General features: G+C 34.6%; 3 protein-coding genes across 6 annotated transcripts; 2 read left to right on the top strand and 1 right to left on the bottom strand.

Moving 5' to 3' along the window:
- Positions 1-686: 686 nt before the first annotated feature.
- Positions 687-4057, top strand: SNF7.1 (SNF7 family protein). Of its 2 annotated transcripts, none has more exons than XM_021420668.2 (8): positions 687-844; positions 1000-1103; positions 1947-2046; positions 2754-2839; positions 2953-3044; positions 3257-3371; positions 3485-3677; positions 3805-4057. In XM_021420668.2, the coding sequence occupies exons 2-7, from the start codon at positions 1032-1034 to the stop codon at positions 3674-3676; spliced, it is 657 nt and encodes a 218-aa protein (XP_021276343.1). In that variant the 5' UTR covers positions 687-844; positions 1000-1031; the 3' UTR covers position 3677; positions 3805-4057. The 2 variants fall into 2 exon arrangements, with proteins under 2 accessions (XP_021276343.1, XP_021276344.1); XM_021420669.2 differs by having other exon boundaries at positions 701-844; positions 1003-1103.
- Positions 4058-5797: 1740 nt separating this feature from the next.
- ATMND1 (Mnd1 family protein) lies at positions 5798-8358 on the bottom strand. Of its 3 annotated transcripts, none has more exons than XM_021421150.1 (10): positions 8257-8358; positions 7967-8047; positions 7760-7876; positions 7625-7663; positions 7442-7549; positions 7286-7348; positions 7146-7197; positions 6961-7005; positions 6712-6791; positions 5798-6208 (listed from the first exon to the last, which is right to left on the bottom strand). In XM_021421150.1, exons 1-10 carry the CDS (start codon positions 8257-8259, stop codon positions 6101-6103), a joined length of 696 nt encoding a protein of 231 aa, XP_021276825.1. In that variant the 5' UTR covers positions 8260-8358; the 3' UTR covers positions 5798-6100. The 3 variants fall into 3 exon arrangements, with proteins under 3 accessions (XP_021276825.1, XP_021276828.1, XP_021276826.1); XM_021421153.1 differs by having other exon boundaries at positions 6712-6768; XM_021421151.2 differs by having other exon boundaries at positions 8180-8278.
- Positions 8359-9782: 1424 nt separating this feature from the next.
- On the top strand, positions 9783-15258 carry LOC110411171 (putative LRR receptor-like serine/threonine-protein kinase At4g29180). The gene is given in 15 exon segments (XM_089782679.1): positions 9783-9903; positions 10453-10743; positions 10746-10858; positions 10860-11490; positions 11856-11994; positions 12071-12142; positions 12298-12369; positions 12451-12531; positions 12717-12860; positions 12978-13200; positions 13431-13557; positions 13660-13722; positions 14013-14202; positions 14401-14991; positions 15158-15258. Coding segments are annotated over 14 exon segments (2679 nt in total). The 5' UTR covers positions 9783-9827; the 3' UTR covers positions 14858-14991; positions 15158-15258.
- Positions 15259-15503: the final 245 nt, after the last annotated feature.

The raw sequence follows: 15503 nt of genomic DNA, 5'->3' as shown, positions 1-15503 counted from the left end.
AATGACCTTTATTATAATTTTGAGGTTTTTGAAAATATTTTTTTTAGCAATCTTATTATTAAATAATAATTTAATCTGTCATTATTAAAATATTAATAATTTATTAATAACTATTAATAATTTATTAATAACTATTAATAATTTCCTATTAAAATACTAAAGTTTATTATTAAAATATTAATATTGATTTTATTTTGTTATATTTATTTTTGTCTATTTTCATTTTTCTAGTTTTTCTCTTTTAATTTCTTTTTTATTAAATAATATTAAAATGTTAAAATTTTAATAATTAATAATCTATCGTTAAATTATTAACATGATTTTTATTTTTAGTTTATTTTTTATTTTTCTCTATTAATTTAATTTTCTCCTTCAATTTATTTTTTTAAATATTAAAAATGTGTTTAATATTAATAATCCCTGATTAAAATATTAATATAATGTTTAGGTTTAATTTCTTTTTTTTTTCTAACTTCATTTTTCCATTTTTATCTTTCAATTTCTTATTATTAAAATTTTATTAACATATTATTGATTTAATAATAAAAATATTATTATTTATTATTAAAATATTAATATGATATTTTAAATATTAATATAAATGTGATGGACAAGGAGATGGGGCCAATCTACATAGAACAGATCAAGTTGACGACACGTGGATAGCCCATGAATTGAACATCATGAGGAAGAGGAGACCAACGCAGAGTCTTTTCTAACACAACACGCTTAAGAAAAAATCCCATATAAAAACTGACTCCCCTTTTTTGCTCTTTCTCTTATAAATTGACAGATCTCCCTCCCTCTCTGAACTCCCCAGATCCCTAGTTTCTCAATTGTACCGGTTAGATTAAGTTTTCCCCTTATCCTATAGTGTTGTTTTGCAATATCTGATGCTTGTTTTATTTTGATTGGACTTGTTTTAGCTGTTTTTGAGTGATTGATCGTCTGATTAGGGTTTCTTCTGATCTGATCGTATTGGTGATTGTTGTCACACAGAAGATCGGGGGTTTAATCGCGTCGAGTTAATCATGTTTAACCGGCTTTTTGGGAAACCCAAGCAGGAAACCAATGCTTTAACCACTTTAGACAAATTAAATGAGGTATATTCGCGATCTTTATATTTTTTATTTGTTTAATAGGAAATTAATTATTTGTTTTCGATTTTTTTTATTGTTCCCTGTGTGAATTGTGGAATTCGAAAATTGCCTTTGGTGAATTCGGTGGGTTGAATTTAGCATTCATAATTGCTTGGGACTTTTGGGATATGCTTGAAAGAAATGGGTTCCTGTCTGATAATGGTAACCCTTTTTTCTGAATTATTAAATTGTTTGATTAAATTTGGAAGGGTTGTTGTCAATCGCAGAAATATAATAAACGGTTGAAGTGGAATACAAGTTCATAAAAAAAAAGAAAACATTTTAACTGGCAAAATTATATGAAGTGGAGTCTTGGTAGTCCATCAGTCCATCTTCACAAAGTTGGCCACTTGTGGAGGGGGTGTTTGACGACTTGGCGGTGAAAATTTTGTAATAAATGTAATAGTTTCTGCAAAAAATGGATTAATACTTGTAATTTGTTCCTTATACTTGTATCAAAATTTATCTAGTAGTGTCATTCAGATGAAGTGAAAGGTCTTAAGGATGAAATTAAGGAATATTTTTTATTTCATATGCATATTCCTTGCTGATCTTTGCTAAAGTTTGACAATACAAGGGAGTATGAGTCGTTGTTTATAAAATTAGAAGTTTGGGTATATAGATTGTGTATTGGGAATGCATTCAAACTCCAGAATCTTAATTGTTATACTAATTCCAGCTTTTTTTATTTCATGTGTGGTGCCGGGAAATGCAATTGCTCTCTTTATTTGTTTCCACTGATTGAATTACATTGTTGCTCTTTATATTTTGCTTAAACTGAACCCTATATTGATCTCCATCATGTAGACCCTTGAAATGCTAGAGAAAAAGGAAAAAGTACTTGTGAAAAAGGCTGCTGCAGAGGTTGAAAAGGCCAAGGAATTTGCCAAAGGGAGAAATAAGAGAGGTATGGTTGCCATGCATATGCACAATTGGTTATTGCTTTTCCTAGTTTTACATGGCTTTCCTTGTTGAAGAAAATATATACCAAGTTTCAAGGGAACTGGATGACTTCACTTTGTTAACTATATAGTTCTCATTTTGGGTTTCTTTGTGCTTGATATGTGATATAGACCATAAAAGCATATCTTGCTGCAGACACATGTGATGGCTTGTAGCTTAGTTATGCCTGAGCTTCATGATAATCTTTCATATTTTTTTAGTATTTATATTAGAAATTTTTGCTGGTTCATTTCCATAATATCCCCTTCCCTCACAATTTTTGTTCATTTTAATTCCCAAAAGAAAGACAGGAACATCATAGAGTGACCCCAAAAGAAAAAAATTCACTCTAATGTTTTACAGCATTGCAAGCTTGTGGTTTGGTTTCCAAATAACTTTTGAGTTTTAATGTTCTTTGGGCATTGAGTGGTGTTCTAAAGCAGATTAACATTAAGATGCTTAGATATGATTGTAATATTCTGATGTGTAATGTGCTCATGTCATGTGAACTTTCCACACTCAAAAGATCTTGTCCTCATGTGGTAAAAAAGATTAAATAGTTCAGTATGGTTTATCATCTGATTTGTGACTCAATTTAAAACAATGTTGTGTATGTTGATTGCCAAATTTATATTGTTTACTCTTAGTACTCATTGATGTACTCTTGTGCAGCGGCTATACAGTGCTTGAAGAGGAAGAGACTCTATGAACAACAAATAGAACAGCTTGGAAACTTCCAGCTTCGTATTCATGATCAAGTGAGCTTGGAATACTGTTATTTTTAGTGCTTTAACAATGTCCTAAGAGGCTTTTTGAGTTTTTCGCTGTTTCTGATGATGCTATACTTATTCAAATATATCAACTTCTACAGATGATAATGTTAGAAGGTGCCAAAGCCACGACTGAAACTGTGGATGCATTGAGAACTGGAGCTTCTGCAATGAAGGCAATGCAGAAAGCAACGTATGTAACCAATATATTTCATGTACCATTTTTATCGTTGGCCAAAGTTTTGCTTTTAGGGTTTTCTTCATTGTATTTGTCTTTTTGCATCATCATTCACCATAGTGCTGAAGCATGCTGACATGCAGTTTGTGATATCTAAATTAGCACTTATTCTTGGGCCTTCATGTGGTTAATACTCACTGTTTTACTGAAAATGGCTTTATTTACAGGAATATAGACGATGTTGACAAAACAATGGATGAGATCAATGAACAGACTGAGAACATGAAACAGATTCAGGAAGCATTGTCTACTCCTATTGGAGCTGCAGCTGATTTTGACGAGGTTATTACTCTGATGCACTCTTTTTTTCTTCTTGCTATTATTTACACTTACAAATTATCATGTTTGGCATATACGCACATGTAACAATTAGTCCAAAACTTTTGATGCTGTAGGATGAATTGGAAGCGGAACTCGAAGAGCTTGAAGGTGCTGAGTTGGAAGAACAGCTTCTCCAGCCTGCAACAACTGCTCCTGCAGCTCCAGTACAGGTGCCTGCTGGCAGGCAACCAGCTCGTCCTGTTCCTCAAAAGCGCACAGCTGAGGAAGATGAACTTGCTGCATTGCAGGCTGAGATGGCACTTTAAGGTAAATTCATTCTAGGGGGAATTAGGGATGGAGCTTAAAACATTGCTAATTGATCTGATAGTTGCTGCCATAATTGGACAATCCTTTGGTTCTAATTTATTTATTTGTTACTCTTTTTGCTCCACAGGCGGCTACAGGAGAACTGATTTTGTTGCTTGGACTAGCGCAGGTCATGTTGCAAAACATGAAAAAGAGGCCATATTGTATTATTGAATCGTCTACTTTAAATTTGTGTGCATTTAAGGTTTGACAGACAATGTACATAAAGATTGGATGAACTAAACAAAGCCCCTTATTTGTACTCCGCTTTCTTGAATTCACGCCTTCATTTCACTCATTTTCTTGTTCTTGTTCGTTCAATAAACACTTATTGTATTCCATGAATCCTTGTAGAGATCTTGACTCCCTACTTAGTGACTTTATGTCACCTCGAAAAGAAAATATGGTGTTTTAGTCCCAAGATATGTGCTCTCAACTCACAATGTTGCAATTATTTTCTCCATTATGTAAAAAGACGACGGGCATCAATTGTGATAACCCAACCTAACGTGTCCAAAGAGGAAAACCAAGGCAAAATATGGTGACTTATTTCTTTTAGGCTGAACAAATATAGTTACACTTGAAATAAGACTAGGAGGGTTACCCCCTGACCGTGATCTTTCTATACAAACTGTCATATTGGACCAATGCAAACCTAGGCGATTACAGTTAAAGATTAATTACATTATGTTTTTTGGTCTAGATGACAAGTTTTCATGCGGTTTCACCCGACAGTCTAATCAAACATTGCCCTGTTGGAGTGAGTTGCGGGGTTTGGTTATATATTTTTTAGTTGGGTATCAGCGGGATAGACTTCAGCATGGTGAACCGCCGAATCGGGTAAAACTCGGAGTCAGGACTCATGATTCTTTAGATGATTCCTTAGTGGAAGTTGAGTGGAGGAAACCGCTTGCCTTTGGTCATTAGAAGAAAAAAAATATTTGCAATTGCAAAGAAACAGAAAAATTACAAGCTAGCAACTGAATAAGAGAACGAAATTCTGGATAGAAAAGAATTAGTACAAGACATATAACACATTAATATCATATAATTCATGGCTCAATCACGACATATTGGTATCTTGGCATGATGTCAATGAATGATATACGTGAGCACCAGAGCTACCAGCATTAAAATATAGGCAATCCCCTGATCAACTGCTACCCCTGCATATCAAATTTAAATGATAGACTATATCATGTTACCATAGAAACACCAAAAGTAGTTTCTTTACTAGATATTATGAAAGCTCACTCAAAAGAAAAAGAAAAAATAAAAACCACGAGTAAACCAAAAAAGAGAGAGAACAAACCGTCGCTTGTAGGAGGAGGTGCAGGAGCGGGGCTTTGAGCGTTGATGGAAGGTATAAGCAGGGCCAATATAAATGCGAAAATGGCCATTACTGCAAACTGAACTCTTAACATCTCAATTCTATCTTCAACCTCTAATTCTACCTCTCTCTTTTTTTTTCTTCTCCTGACGAACTTTTGGATAACCCCTGCTGCTGCTTGGAAACTTTAGACTTTGGGGCTTTAAAACGAGAAGCAGAGACTTGAGAATCTTAACGAAGAAACGGCCGCTCTGGCTTACAATAGCGTTAGACAACACAATTTAACAGGGTTGTGAAACCCCACTTTTGGCCGTTGAAAGGTGCCACGTGCAGGACCAATAACGGCTGCACGTTCAGAGTCCAGGTGTCGTTGGGCTGTGTTCCTTAGACTCGTCCAATGAATGATGATTCCTTTTCATGCAAAAATGATAGAGTTTTGATTTTTTTCGTTTCTTTTTTAATAATCTGTTACATTGATGCATGTTGGTTTTCAAAATTCAAAGAGGATTCTGCTCTGCCTGGGCCTTGGGCGGCGATAGCAACAATGGGATGGGGTGGGATGGAAGTACCCCCAAACACGCCACCACGATTTCGGCATCATATTTCGCTGCATCCGTTGCCTTATGTTTTGGACCTATGCGTTTAAGTGCAAATTCATACAAATATATTCCTTCTGACTTCTGAAAATAACGAAAGATCAAGGTGCAAAGTTTAAACCTTCTGACCTTATAATTGAACAGGACAAAGAAGCTATAAATCAAGTGCAAATTGTTAGGGAACACACTCTGAAAGCTTAGAAGCAATTGAATCTAGATCGAGCAAATCACGAGAAAAGGAAATTTCTTGTTCCTACCCAAGTCAAACTCGGAATTAAACAAGTCATACACTATTTTTATGACCAACTAGGTCTTGGGGGTCATGTTTAGTTCAATTAAGCCTTAGATGAACCCATTGTCATCTTGGCCACTATTATGGTTTGATCAAGACAGCAGTTGTTAATGTTGGGGGAAAAGATGATATTGCAGACAGGGGGTCCAGTTAGGAGAAAGATGGTCTACATGATGCCATTTGAGAATTGTCTTTCTAGCATCTGATCACCAACTGCACGGAGTGGAATGGCTGGTGACAACTCCACATAATCAAAATCATCTGTAATTCCTACCTGGAGTAAGATTTGAAAAGCAATATCTTTAGTGCACAAATTGAAACAAGTCTAACAAGAGGACTAGCCTAGAAACAAGTATATGTTCAATAAGGAAAACAGAGTGGTCATTCTGTAAAAAATATTCTGAAATATGTACATCAGTCTCGTTAAATGAGAAGTGGCCAAAACAGAGTAAAAGTCATTCTCTTTTAACTATAAAGTCTAAAATTATTCAGTTTCCTTGGTTCTATGCCCACAAACTAAGGTACATGATGAATTAAGGCAGCCATAGACAGAGCTTTCTGTGTCATGTGTAACTCCCCACACCCAACAAATTTCCATTGGATTTAATTCACTGTCAGAGATTTGGATTCGAGCATTTCCCACTGGGTAGTGCACCCTAGAGAAACTGTTGAACACAGCGTAAATAGAAGGGATACCTTTGCAGTGGTGGTTGGATTTATTTGCATGTCATATGGTAACTTTGTGCATATGCTTAAAGAGGAAACTAAAACATATACCTCCTTGTACATGTGTTCTAGCTGCTCTTTGGCTTCAGGAAAGTTGTTTGAGCACCACTGCCGCAGAGTGAAGATGTTGTCTATATAAATATTGCCATTATGATTAAAAAATATATTGAATGTCACTCCAATTTAATTAAGATGACCAACAAGTATTGCGCATAACAGTAAAAGTGCAAGTATATACATCTATGCGGCTCATAAAAAGGAGAAAAAGAAAAGGAAACCCGTTATACGAAAGGTAAGAACCTGTCCATCTATTAGCTGCTCCATGAGCAACTTCAATTGCTTTCTCTGCCAACATTAAATAAAATGATCAGTGAGCTTTGAACTTATTAAACTGTAGAAAACACTCAGACAATGCTGAATCTCAAAGATGAGAGGTCCATAAGGAAACTATCAGTTCAAGTATCAATGCAAAATAAGCACTAAACTCATTGCTTCAAATGCAGCCGGATCATTGTCCGCATACTGTCCCATCTCCTCCTGAAAATTTAGACCATGATTGTCACAAACTTGAATGGACGCTACATATTTTCTTGATACACAACAAAAGTTATGAATGTAATTCAACCTTAAGCTCATTATACTTCAATTCAATGGCTTTTAATTCAGCCAAGGCCTCCTCTCTTTCATCCTGATAAATACACAAAATTTGAGATATTACATCCAACAGTCATCCCTAGAAACAAAATTGAAATGTTAAGTGATTGAACAAACTTATGCTTACAGATTCTTCGCGCCCCTTCTTTAATTCGTTACACTGATCAACAAGTTCTGTGAACCTCTTCTTACTGCTTTGGAGATCTGACTCCAGTTTCCGTCGCACATTCCTCAACTGTTCAAATGCTTGCATCAATATTGAGATGAAAACTATAATAAGATAGAAAGGTATGCTAGAAAACAAAACCACCTGATTTCCAGCACAGCTAGGAAGGCTCCAAAAGTATACCTAGAATTTCATCATAAGAGCAATTAATTACCTACATATAGAGATAAATTTCTCAATATGAATTTGGGAATGGTAATACAATCAATTTGTACTTACGGATGTTCCAATTTTGTCCTTTGAAACAAGGTCATCATCCACCAGACTTTGGACAACATCTTTGACAGATTGGGTAATCACACCTTTCTTGGGACCCAGTTTTTCAAGCTCCTTCAGCTAAAACCATTGAAAAATTTCATGAAATTAACAAAAAAATTCAGTACTTAAACAGATTTACAACAATTTTTCAAAAACTGACATACTCACAAGGAAGAAGTCTTGGGATTCATAAAATATCTGGAGCATTTTCTCCCTCTTTTCTTCCAATGAAAGACCTCGTTTCTTTGACTGAATCACAGTTGAAAGATTAAAAATCTTAAAATGTTAGGGGGTTCATTTTCCATAGGAAATTACCATGTACCAACAAATTTAAAGGAGATTATAACTTTAAACCTAAGACAAGGTTAGATTGGACTATACCTAAGTTTGGCAGCTGAGAAAATGAAGGAAAATCACAGAAAAGAAAAACCAGGAGGTTTCAAGAAAATCGAAATTACCATGGCGACGGCGATCTTTTTCTGAAAGGAGACTCAGCTGAAATACGAAACGCAAACCGGTAATCAAAGGAAAGGTGTTTGAAATAAGGCTCCGCATAAGGCGTGTGCTCTTTTGGCGGGAATTTGTCAGTGCTATTGGCATTGGATGACCAAGTTTACTCAAATACCCTTGAAATTTTACATATTTACTTTTTTCTGGGGTTTTCAGTTTTCTTTTTATTTTTGTTAAATAATAGTATAATTTTACAAATCGATTGTTCATCTAGTAGCTGTAGCCTCTTGGTCCGTGAGGCTTTCTAGTAATCAGGAATGACTATCAAACCTTACTATTTATAGTCCAAGGACTAATAAAGATAGTGTCATGTCTCTTTTCTTATGCTTTTTTTAATTAAATAAATAGATACTTATATTTATTATTATCCTAAGACACATAAGACATATAATATGATACGATATTAATGAAAAATGATACATATTTATAATTATATTGTATTTGATCAAATATAAAAAATTTGATGTAAAATATGCTATACATATCCTATTATACCGGACATATAGAATAATATACTTGATATATTTTTTATAAGTTAAATTATAATTAATTATTAAAAATTTATTTTTATTATTTTTTGAGTTGAAAGATGAAAATCATATTTTATAAGTTTCAATCTTTAAATTTTAAACAAAAGAAAACTAAAAAAATCAAATTCCTTTTTAATTTTAACATGATAGATTTTTTTAATTTTAATTAATAAATTAATATAAAAATATATATTTGATTTAAAAATCTATATTATTGAACAACATGTTAAAAGTTATGTCTTATAATTTTTAATTCTGTTAAAAATATAATATTTTTTATTTTTTTCATTTTACATGTAAAAAAATGTTATTTATAATTAATTTTAAAATATTTTATCCTTTTTTATGATAACTAAGCAGGTATTACTATTTATCTTTCTTAATGCTATTATCATTTTTTATGATTTTAAATTGGATAAACTATAATTATACTTATTGTAAATTTTACTTCTTTCACACCTTATAATTCTTTTAATTAGCATCTCATGAATATTTATTTTCTTCAATTAATGTTTTGTTGACAACTTCCATTTCCCCAAGAAGTTGGGTTATTAATTTTGTTAATAAAATTATAAAAATACCCTTAAGTGTGAATAAATAGATTCATTTCAAATTAAAAATATTTTAATTATTTTATTGAACTTAATTAATAATCGATATTGACAAGATGATGTGAGAAAAATTTCAATCATGAGAGGAGTATAGATGAAGTTTAGACTTCTGAATTTTCACAAGTTGTAACAACTTGCATGACCACTCTTTTTTTAATATATATATATATATATTTGGAGTGGCACTAAGAATCTCATTCACATAAATTACTAATTATTTATAAATTTTTAATTATTTTCACATTAAAGAATTCAAAATGAACAAATGACTGAGTCGAAGCGAAAGTCCACAAGGGCTTGCTTCAGATATTTATGTTCTCTAAAACATATCTTTATAATTTCAGCGTTAATCTCATTCACCTCGACAGAAAAAGGAAGATGTCTCTCGGCTTCGTTGTTCCATTATTTCTTTCCCTTGCTGCTCTTGTTTTCGTCAATGGGAAACTCCAAACAGGTTAGTAAGTTCTCCTGGACGAATATGGTTAGCATAGACATAGAACTTCTTTTCTTTATTTTGCTCAGCCAAGATATAGATTTCATTAATAAACTGCATAAAGCAGCAATAGTTACAAGCACGGCATGGTACCAATAAAAGCCACCACCATATACCAGTGAAGGCAGTAGGCTGCATGAATCACACAAGCTAAAAAAGGTGTATGACAAAACCGAAAAGCTTGAATGAAAAAGAGATGCTTAATGACATGAGGGCCAACAAAACAAGAGATAGACATAGAACTTCTGTTTAAATCTCTTTGATATTTCCTTTTGAGCTTGTCTTTTTCAAGAGAGTTGTTTTTGTAGGATTGGAGATTAGAATTAGATTCACCACCGTAAAGAAGTATGACATGATTCATAATGATTAACTTAAAACTGTTACATTTGATGGCTCAGGATCAATTTCCAAGTTCAAATTTGAAGAATCTTAGATGATAGAGCTTGTGTTAGTAAACAGAAAGAGAAAACAAGTTCATTTTAATGAAATCATGGAAATTCTTCTCTTCAGGGTACACAAGCATTGATTGCGGCTCACCTCAGAATTTCAACTATATAGACTATGATACTGGCATAAGTTATGCATCAGATGCAGCTGACATGGACACGGGGATCAACAAGAACATTTCTTCTGAGTATGCGTACCCTAACAATCCAAACCTAGCTCTGCCACTTTCAGATCTTAGAAGTTTTCCATATGGGAACAAGAATTGTTATACCTTGGCATTTACAGGTGGCCGAAAGGGCAGTTTATATTTGATTAGAGCCTCGTTCTTGTATGGAAACTCTGATGGTGAAGATAAGGTCCAGAATTTGATCTTTATCTTGATGTTAATCTCCGGTCAGTTGTTAAATTCAGGAATGCTTCTGACGTAGTAACGACAGAGATCATCACTGCTGCAGTATCAGATACTGTTGAGTGTTTGCCTTGTGAATAAAGGTCTAGGAATTCCTTTTATATCAGCATTGGAGCTTAGGCCACTAAATAGTTCCGTTTATAGTACAGAATTTGGGAGCAATGGTTCATTAGTACTCTTCAAAAGATTGGACATTGGTTATGTAAATGGAACTGGTCGATAAAGTAGTGATGATATCCATGATCGCATTTGGTCTCCATACAACTCTCCTTCTTGGGACTTGGTTAGCACTTCTTCGGCAATTAACAGTAATGAAAATGGATACAAAGCTCCATACCAAGTCATTCGCACAGCTGCAATGCCTCATAATGCTAGTGATCCATTGGAATTATCGTGGACATCTGATGGAGACACTTGTAAATTTTATGTTTACATGTACTTTGCTGAAGTGCAGCAGCTTGAGAAAAACCGAACAAAATTCAATATATCCTGGAATGGGTCTCTAATCTTCGGACCTTTAGTTCCTCGTTACCTGTATGCAGCCACAATATCTAACTCAGAAGCCTTTATAGGGAAAGAACATCAGATTTCTATTTATAGAACACGAGATGCAACCCTTCCACCTATTCTGAATGCCATTGAGATTTACATGGCCAAACAACAGGAGGAATTGCCAACATTTTCTGAAGATGGTATGATTTCTGCAACTTTATTAGCTGAATGAAATGCAATGCTTTACCATAGTTTTTTTTTTTTTTGGTTAGTATAAAAGAGGGATTGCTTGGATATATTAGCAGATTAACTTTTCAGTATTCTGTTATTGCTTCTGGTTAGTTACCTGGCCTTGTTCTACTTTAGGCTGAGTTAGTTAGCTGCTATTGCTGTGCACATAGCATGTTTATCCTACTATGATGTTTTAGGATTAATCAAAATCAGGTATCCAGAAAATCCTCGGATAGATTTTGATGCTGCATTTTATTTCTTCTGCCTTTTAATTTGCTCAAATTTGAAAGCTGAAGTTCACACCCTTGCAATTTTAATAAATCCTTCCACACAGCTGATGCTGTCCTTGATATCAAAAGAACATATCAAGTAAATAAAAGCTGGGTGGGGGATCCATGTGGACCAAAGAATTATAGCTGGGAGGGTCTGGAATGCAACTACAGTGTTTCACTTCCTCCTCGGATCATTTCTCTGTGAGTTTTCTAGCAATAACCTTTCCTCCTGCTGAAATTCATTCTGTGTTAAGAATTTCTTTCACAATGTTAGCAGTAACTTGACTTCAAGGGGACTAAGTGGCATGATATCTGCTTCATTTGGTAACCTATCATCAATTGAGTCCCTGTAAGTATACATGTCATAGAACTCATATTGTTGAAATATATTTCTGCACTGTTCCTGAGCAAGACGTTCTCATAGTATGAAATATATTTCTACACTGATCCTTAACAAGACTTTCTCATAGCTCCCAATGTTTATTAAGCAATATTTTCTGCCAGGGATTTGTCAAACAATCACTTAACTGGACCAGTTCCTGAGTTTCTTAAAGAACTTAAATCTCTGAATTTCCTGTAGGTTATGGAGCATTAGGAGTAATAGCAAAACAACTAAGGACAAACGGATGTAACAATAATTACATTATGCATTTGTAGGAATCTAGAAGGCAACCGGCTCTCAGGTTATGTTCCTACAGAGCTTGTAGAGAGAGCAAGGGCTGGACTTCTTACCCTGAGGTTTGTATTTCCATATCTGCTAGAAGATGTTTATGCTTTCGTTTATCTTCTTTGATTTACAAGTGCTATTGTTTAGGAGGAAAAAAGAATGCTTGAAATTCTGATACTTAATGATGTAAAACAATGAACTGAAGCAAGATGGACACATGTAGAACATAATCTAACCACCTTTTCCTTGATTCCAGAGTGGATGAACAGAACCTTTGTGCCTCAGGTTCATCCAGAAACAAGAAGAAAATTGTTGTTCCAGTTGTTGCATCAGTGTTATCAGCTCTGGTGCTGTCAGTTGCTTTGATTATGTTGTATAGACTACGAAGAAAAAGAAAATCAGGTAATTTTAAACTGTGTCGTAAAAATCCTTGTTCAGGCATGAATTTCATCAAGATCTAACTTTCTATCAAATTCCATACTGCATTCTGAACCTATGTTTTTGTTTGTACTTGCCTGGCTGAGGCTGATTCATCCAATGGTGAAGGATGACCATTGCCATCGAAGAAGTGGCAGTTTACCTATCCCGAGCTTTTAAACGTTACTAGAAACTTTCAAGATGTCATTGGGAAGGGAGTAATTGGGACTGTGTATCGTGGAGACATGAAAGATGGCACTCAAGTTGCTGTAAAGATGCTTTCTCCCTCATCAACCCAAGGGTCAAAAGAGTTCAAAACTGAGGTATGTAATTATTCTCACATTGCTTTCTTTTGTGGTTGGCTAAGCAATCTGATAAAACTGACTCCTACAGCCAGAAAAGAAATCCAACAAATTTCTGTTTCTGGTCCTGCAAATAATAAACAATTTCTCCAAATAGTAATGTTTGTTCTCTATCTTGTTAAGAATAAAATTCAAGAAATGCAAATGCTCTACCATAAACAAGAGTCCTATGAGTTTTTGTGAATCTGCAGGCTGAGCTTTTGATGAGAGTCCATCATGGGAATCTGGTTTCCTTCATTGGATATTGTGATGATGGAAGCAATATGGCACTCATCTATGAGTATATGGCTAACGAAAACTTGAAGGATTACCTCTCATGTATGCTTATTTTATTTCATAATCTGGATATGTAAAGGCTATATATCATTCCTTAGTTTAAACGCATGCCCATGAAGATACATGACAACTTAATGCTTGCAGATAAAAGTTCAAATTCATTGAGTTGGGAAATGAGACTCCGGATAGCAATAGATGCAGCACAAGGTTTGTAAAGTTTCAAAATGCGTACTTGCCCCAATGGCACCGTGTCAAAACACATGTTGATTCAACTTCTTGATTGAGCATAAAGAGGACACTGTTACAAAAAGTTTCCAAGCTTGTAAATCAATGAATGAATAATTTTCACCTATAACACAATAGTGACAATATATGCTCCAATTTTCCATAAACTGAATCTTTACGCTCATTTGGTCTGCAGTTTTTATAAATCAAAGTTCCAATAGCTTTTTGGGCTTAATTTACTAAACTCAGGATGATAAGTTTTCGATTTGTAGGTCTGGAGTACTTACATCATGGATGCAAACCACCCATAATTCACAGAGATGTGAAGACAGCCAACATTCTCTTAAGTGAAAACATGGACGCTAAAATTGCAGATTTTGGTCTCTCCAGGGATTTTCCCAGTGATGGCCAGAGTCATGTAGAAACTACAGTTATGGGTACCACAGGATATCTAGATTCAGAGTATGTGTCACCGCTCCCCCTTTTTCCCCTCTTTGGATAAATATTTTGAATATTAACTTCCTAAGCTGTTGCAGTCGCAATATCAGTCATGGGTGAAGAATTAATGTTAATATTTAAGAAGGTTAAAAAGCAAAAAAAAAAGAAAAAAGAAATCTTAAATTTTTAGATGAAATGTTGAACATTTCCCCATTTGTCCAGGTACTACAATTCTGAGAGGTTAAATGAGAAAAGTGATGTTTATAGTTTTGGGGTGGTCCTGTTGGAGCTGATCACTGGACAGCATGCAATCATAAGGAAAGACGAATCAATCCATATAGTTCAATGGGTGAGTCCTCTGATCGAAAGAGGGGATATAGGAAGTATTGTTGACCAAAGGCTGCATGGAGAGTTTGATGTGAATTCTGTCTGGAAAGCTTTGGAAGTGGCAATGGCAAGCACTACACCTTGCCACTACACCAAGTTCAGTTCCATGCATAGAGCTACAATGAGCTCTGTGTTAACAGAGCTAAAACAGTGCTTGGACATGGAGTTGTCTCACAAGAGGGAAAGAACGCCAGGGTTCAGTGAGGAGATTTACATAGGATCATACAATTCACCTGAAATGTCTTCCATTAGCACTGCCACGGAACCCATTACTATGCCATTTGCAAGGTAGCATTCGATATTTCTACAACTTTTTTTGTAGCTGAAGAAGTTTGTTTCAAGCAAACTAACAATGAACAGCATGATTTGCACCAGAGATCAAACTGGAAATTTCTTTCGAATAACTAATTATCCAGTTTAAAAAAGGTTAGTCAAATCACGTGATCTTGATTCTAATTTTCACTGTTTCTGTTTCAGTCCTTTTAAATGACATGACAGTTCAAAATTGGTATACATGGTTTTTATTTTCCAAGTTCATCACTGGCATCCCCATTACAGATGTTATTGAAATTGACAACCCCCTCCCCTCCAGGCTAATTTCCGCCAATTTGACTTGACAAAGTTTATAAAAAGACTTACCCAAAGGGACACCCCCATTTCAAATTGGAGGACAACATATAATTAGCGAAAAAGAGTAGAGATGATCACAGAACCAGAAGAATAAAATATGATTCTTTAGTTGACTTGGAGTCATGCAAGTACAGCCAAGTGATATTGAATCAAGCTTTTCAGATTCCCATCAGGTAAATGGATGTCTATTTTAGAAACTGGGAGTATTCCTTGGAAATCTCAAACAACAGACAAACTTCAAGGCGTTCATATATTTGGAGCAGATGGATTCACAAGAGCTGAGCCTTTTTAGTCTGAACATGTAGTTT

This window comes from Theobroma umbraticum, unplaced genomic scaffold (assembly GCF_002168275.2).
Source record: "Theobroma umbraticum cultivar Fairchild unplaced genomic scaffold, ASM216827v3 scaffold_56.0, whole genome shotgun sequence".
Classification (NCBI taxonomy): domain Eukaryota; kingdom Viridiplantae; phylum Streptophyta; class Magnoliopsida; order Malvales; family Malvaceae; genus Theobroma; species Theobroma umbraticum.
The sequence above is the reverse complement of the archived record's forward strand: the minus strand, read 5'-3'. Positions and strand labels throughout refer to the sequence as shown.

Coding starts and splice junctions, on each gene's coding strand:
- SNF7.1 (XM_021420668.2), top strand. CDS start 1,032: ATGTTTAACCGGCTTTTTGGGAAACCCAAGCAGGAAACCAATGCTTTA. Junction 2,047..2,753: donor CAAAGGGAGAAATAAGAGAG/GTATGGTTGCCA, acceptor ACTCTTGTGCAG/CGGCTATACAGTGCTTGAAG. Junction 2,840..2,952: donor AGCTTCGTATTCATGATCAA/GTGAGCTTGGAA, acceptor CAACTTCTACAG/ATGATAATGTTAGAAGGTGC.
- ATMND1 (XM_021421150.1), bottom strand. Junction 7,550..7,624: donor CTAGCTGTGCTGGAAATCAG/GTGGTTTTGTTT, acceptor GCATTTGAACAG/TTGAGGAATGTGCGACGGAA. Junction 7,198..7,285: donor TGAAGTATAATGAGCTTAAG/GTTGAATTACAT, acceptor CTAAATTTTCAG/GAGGAGATGGGACAGTATGC.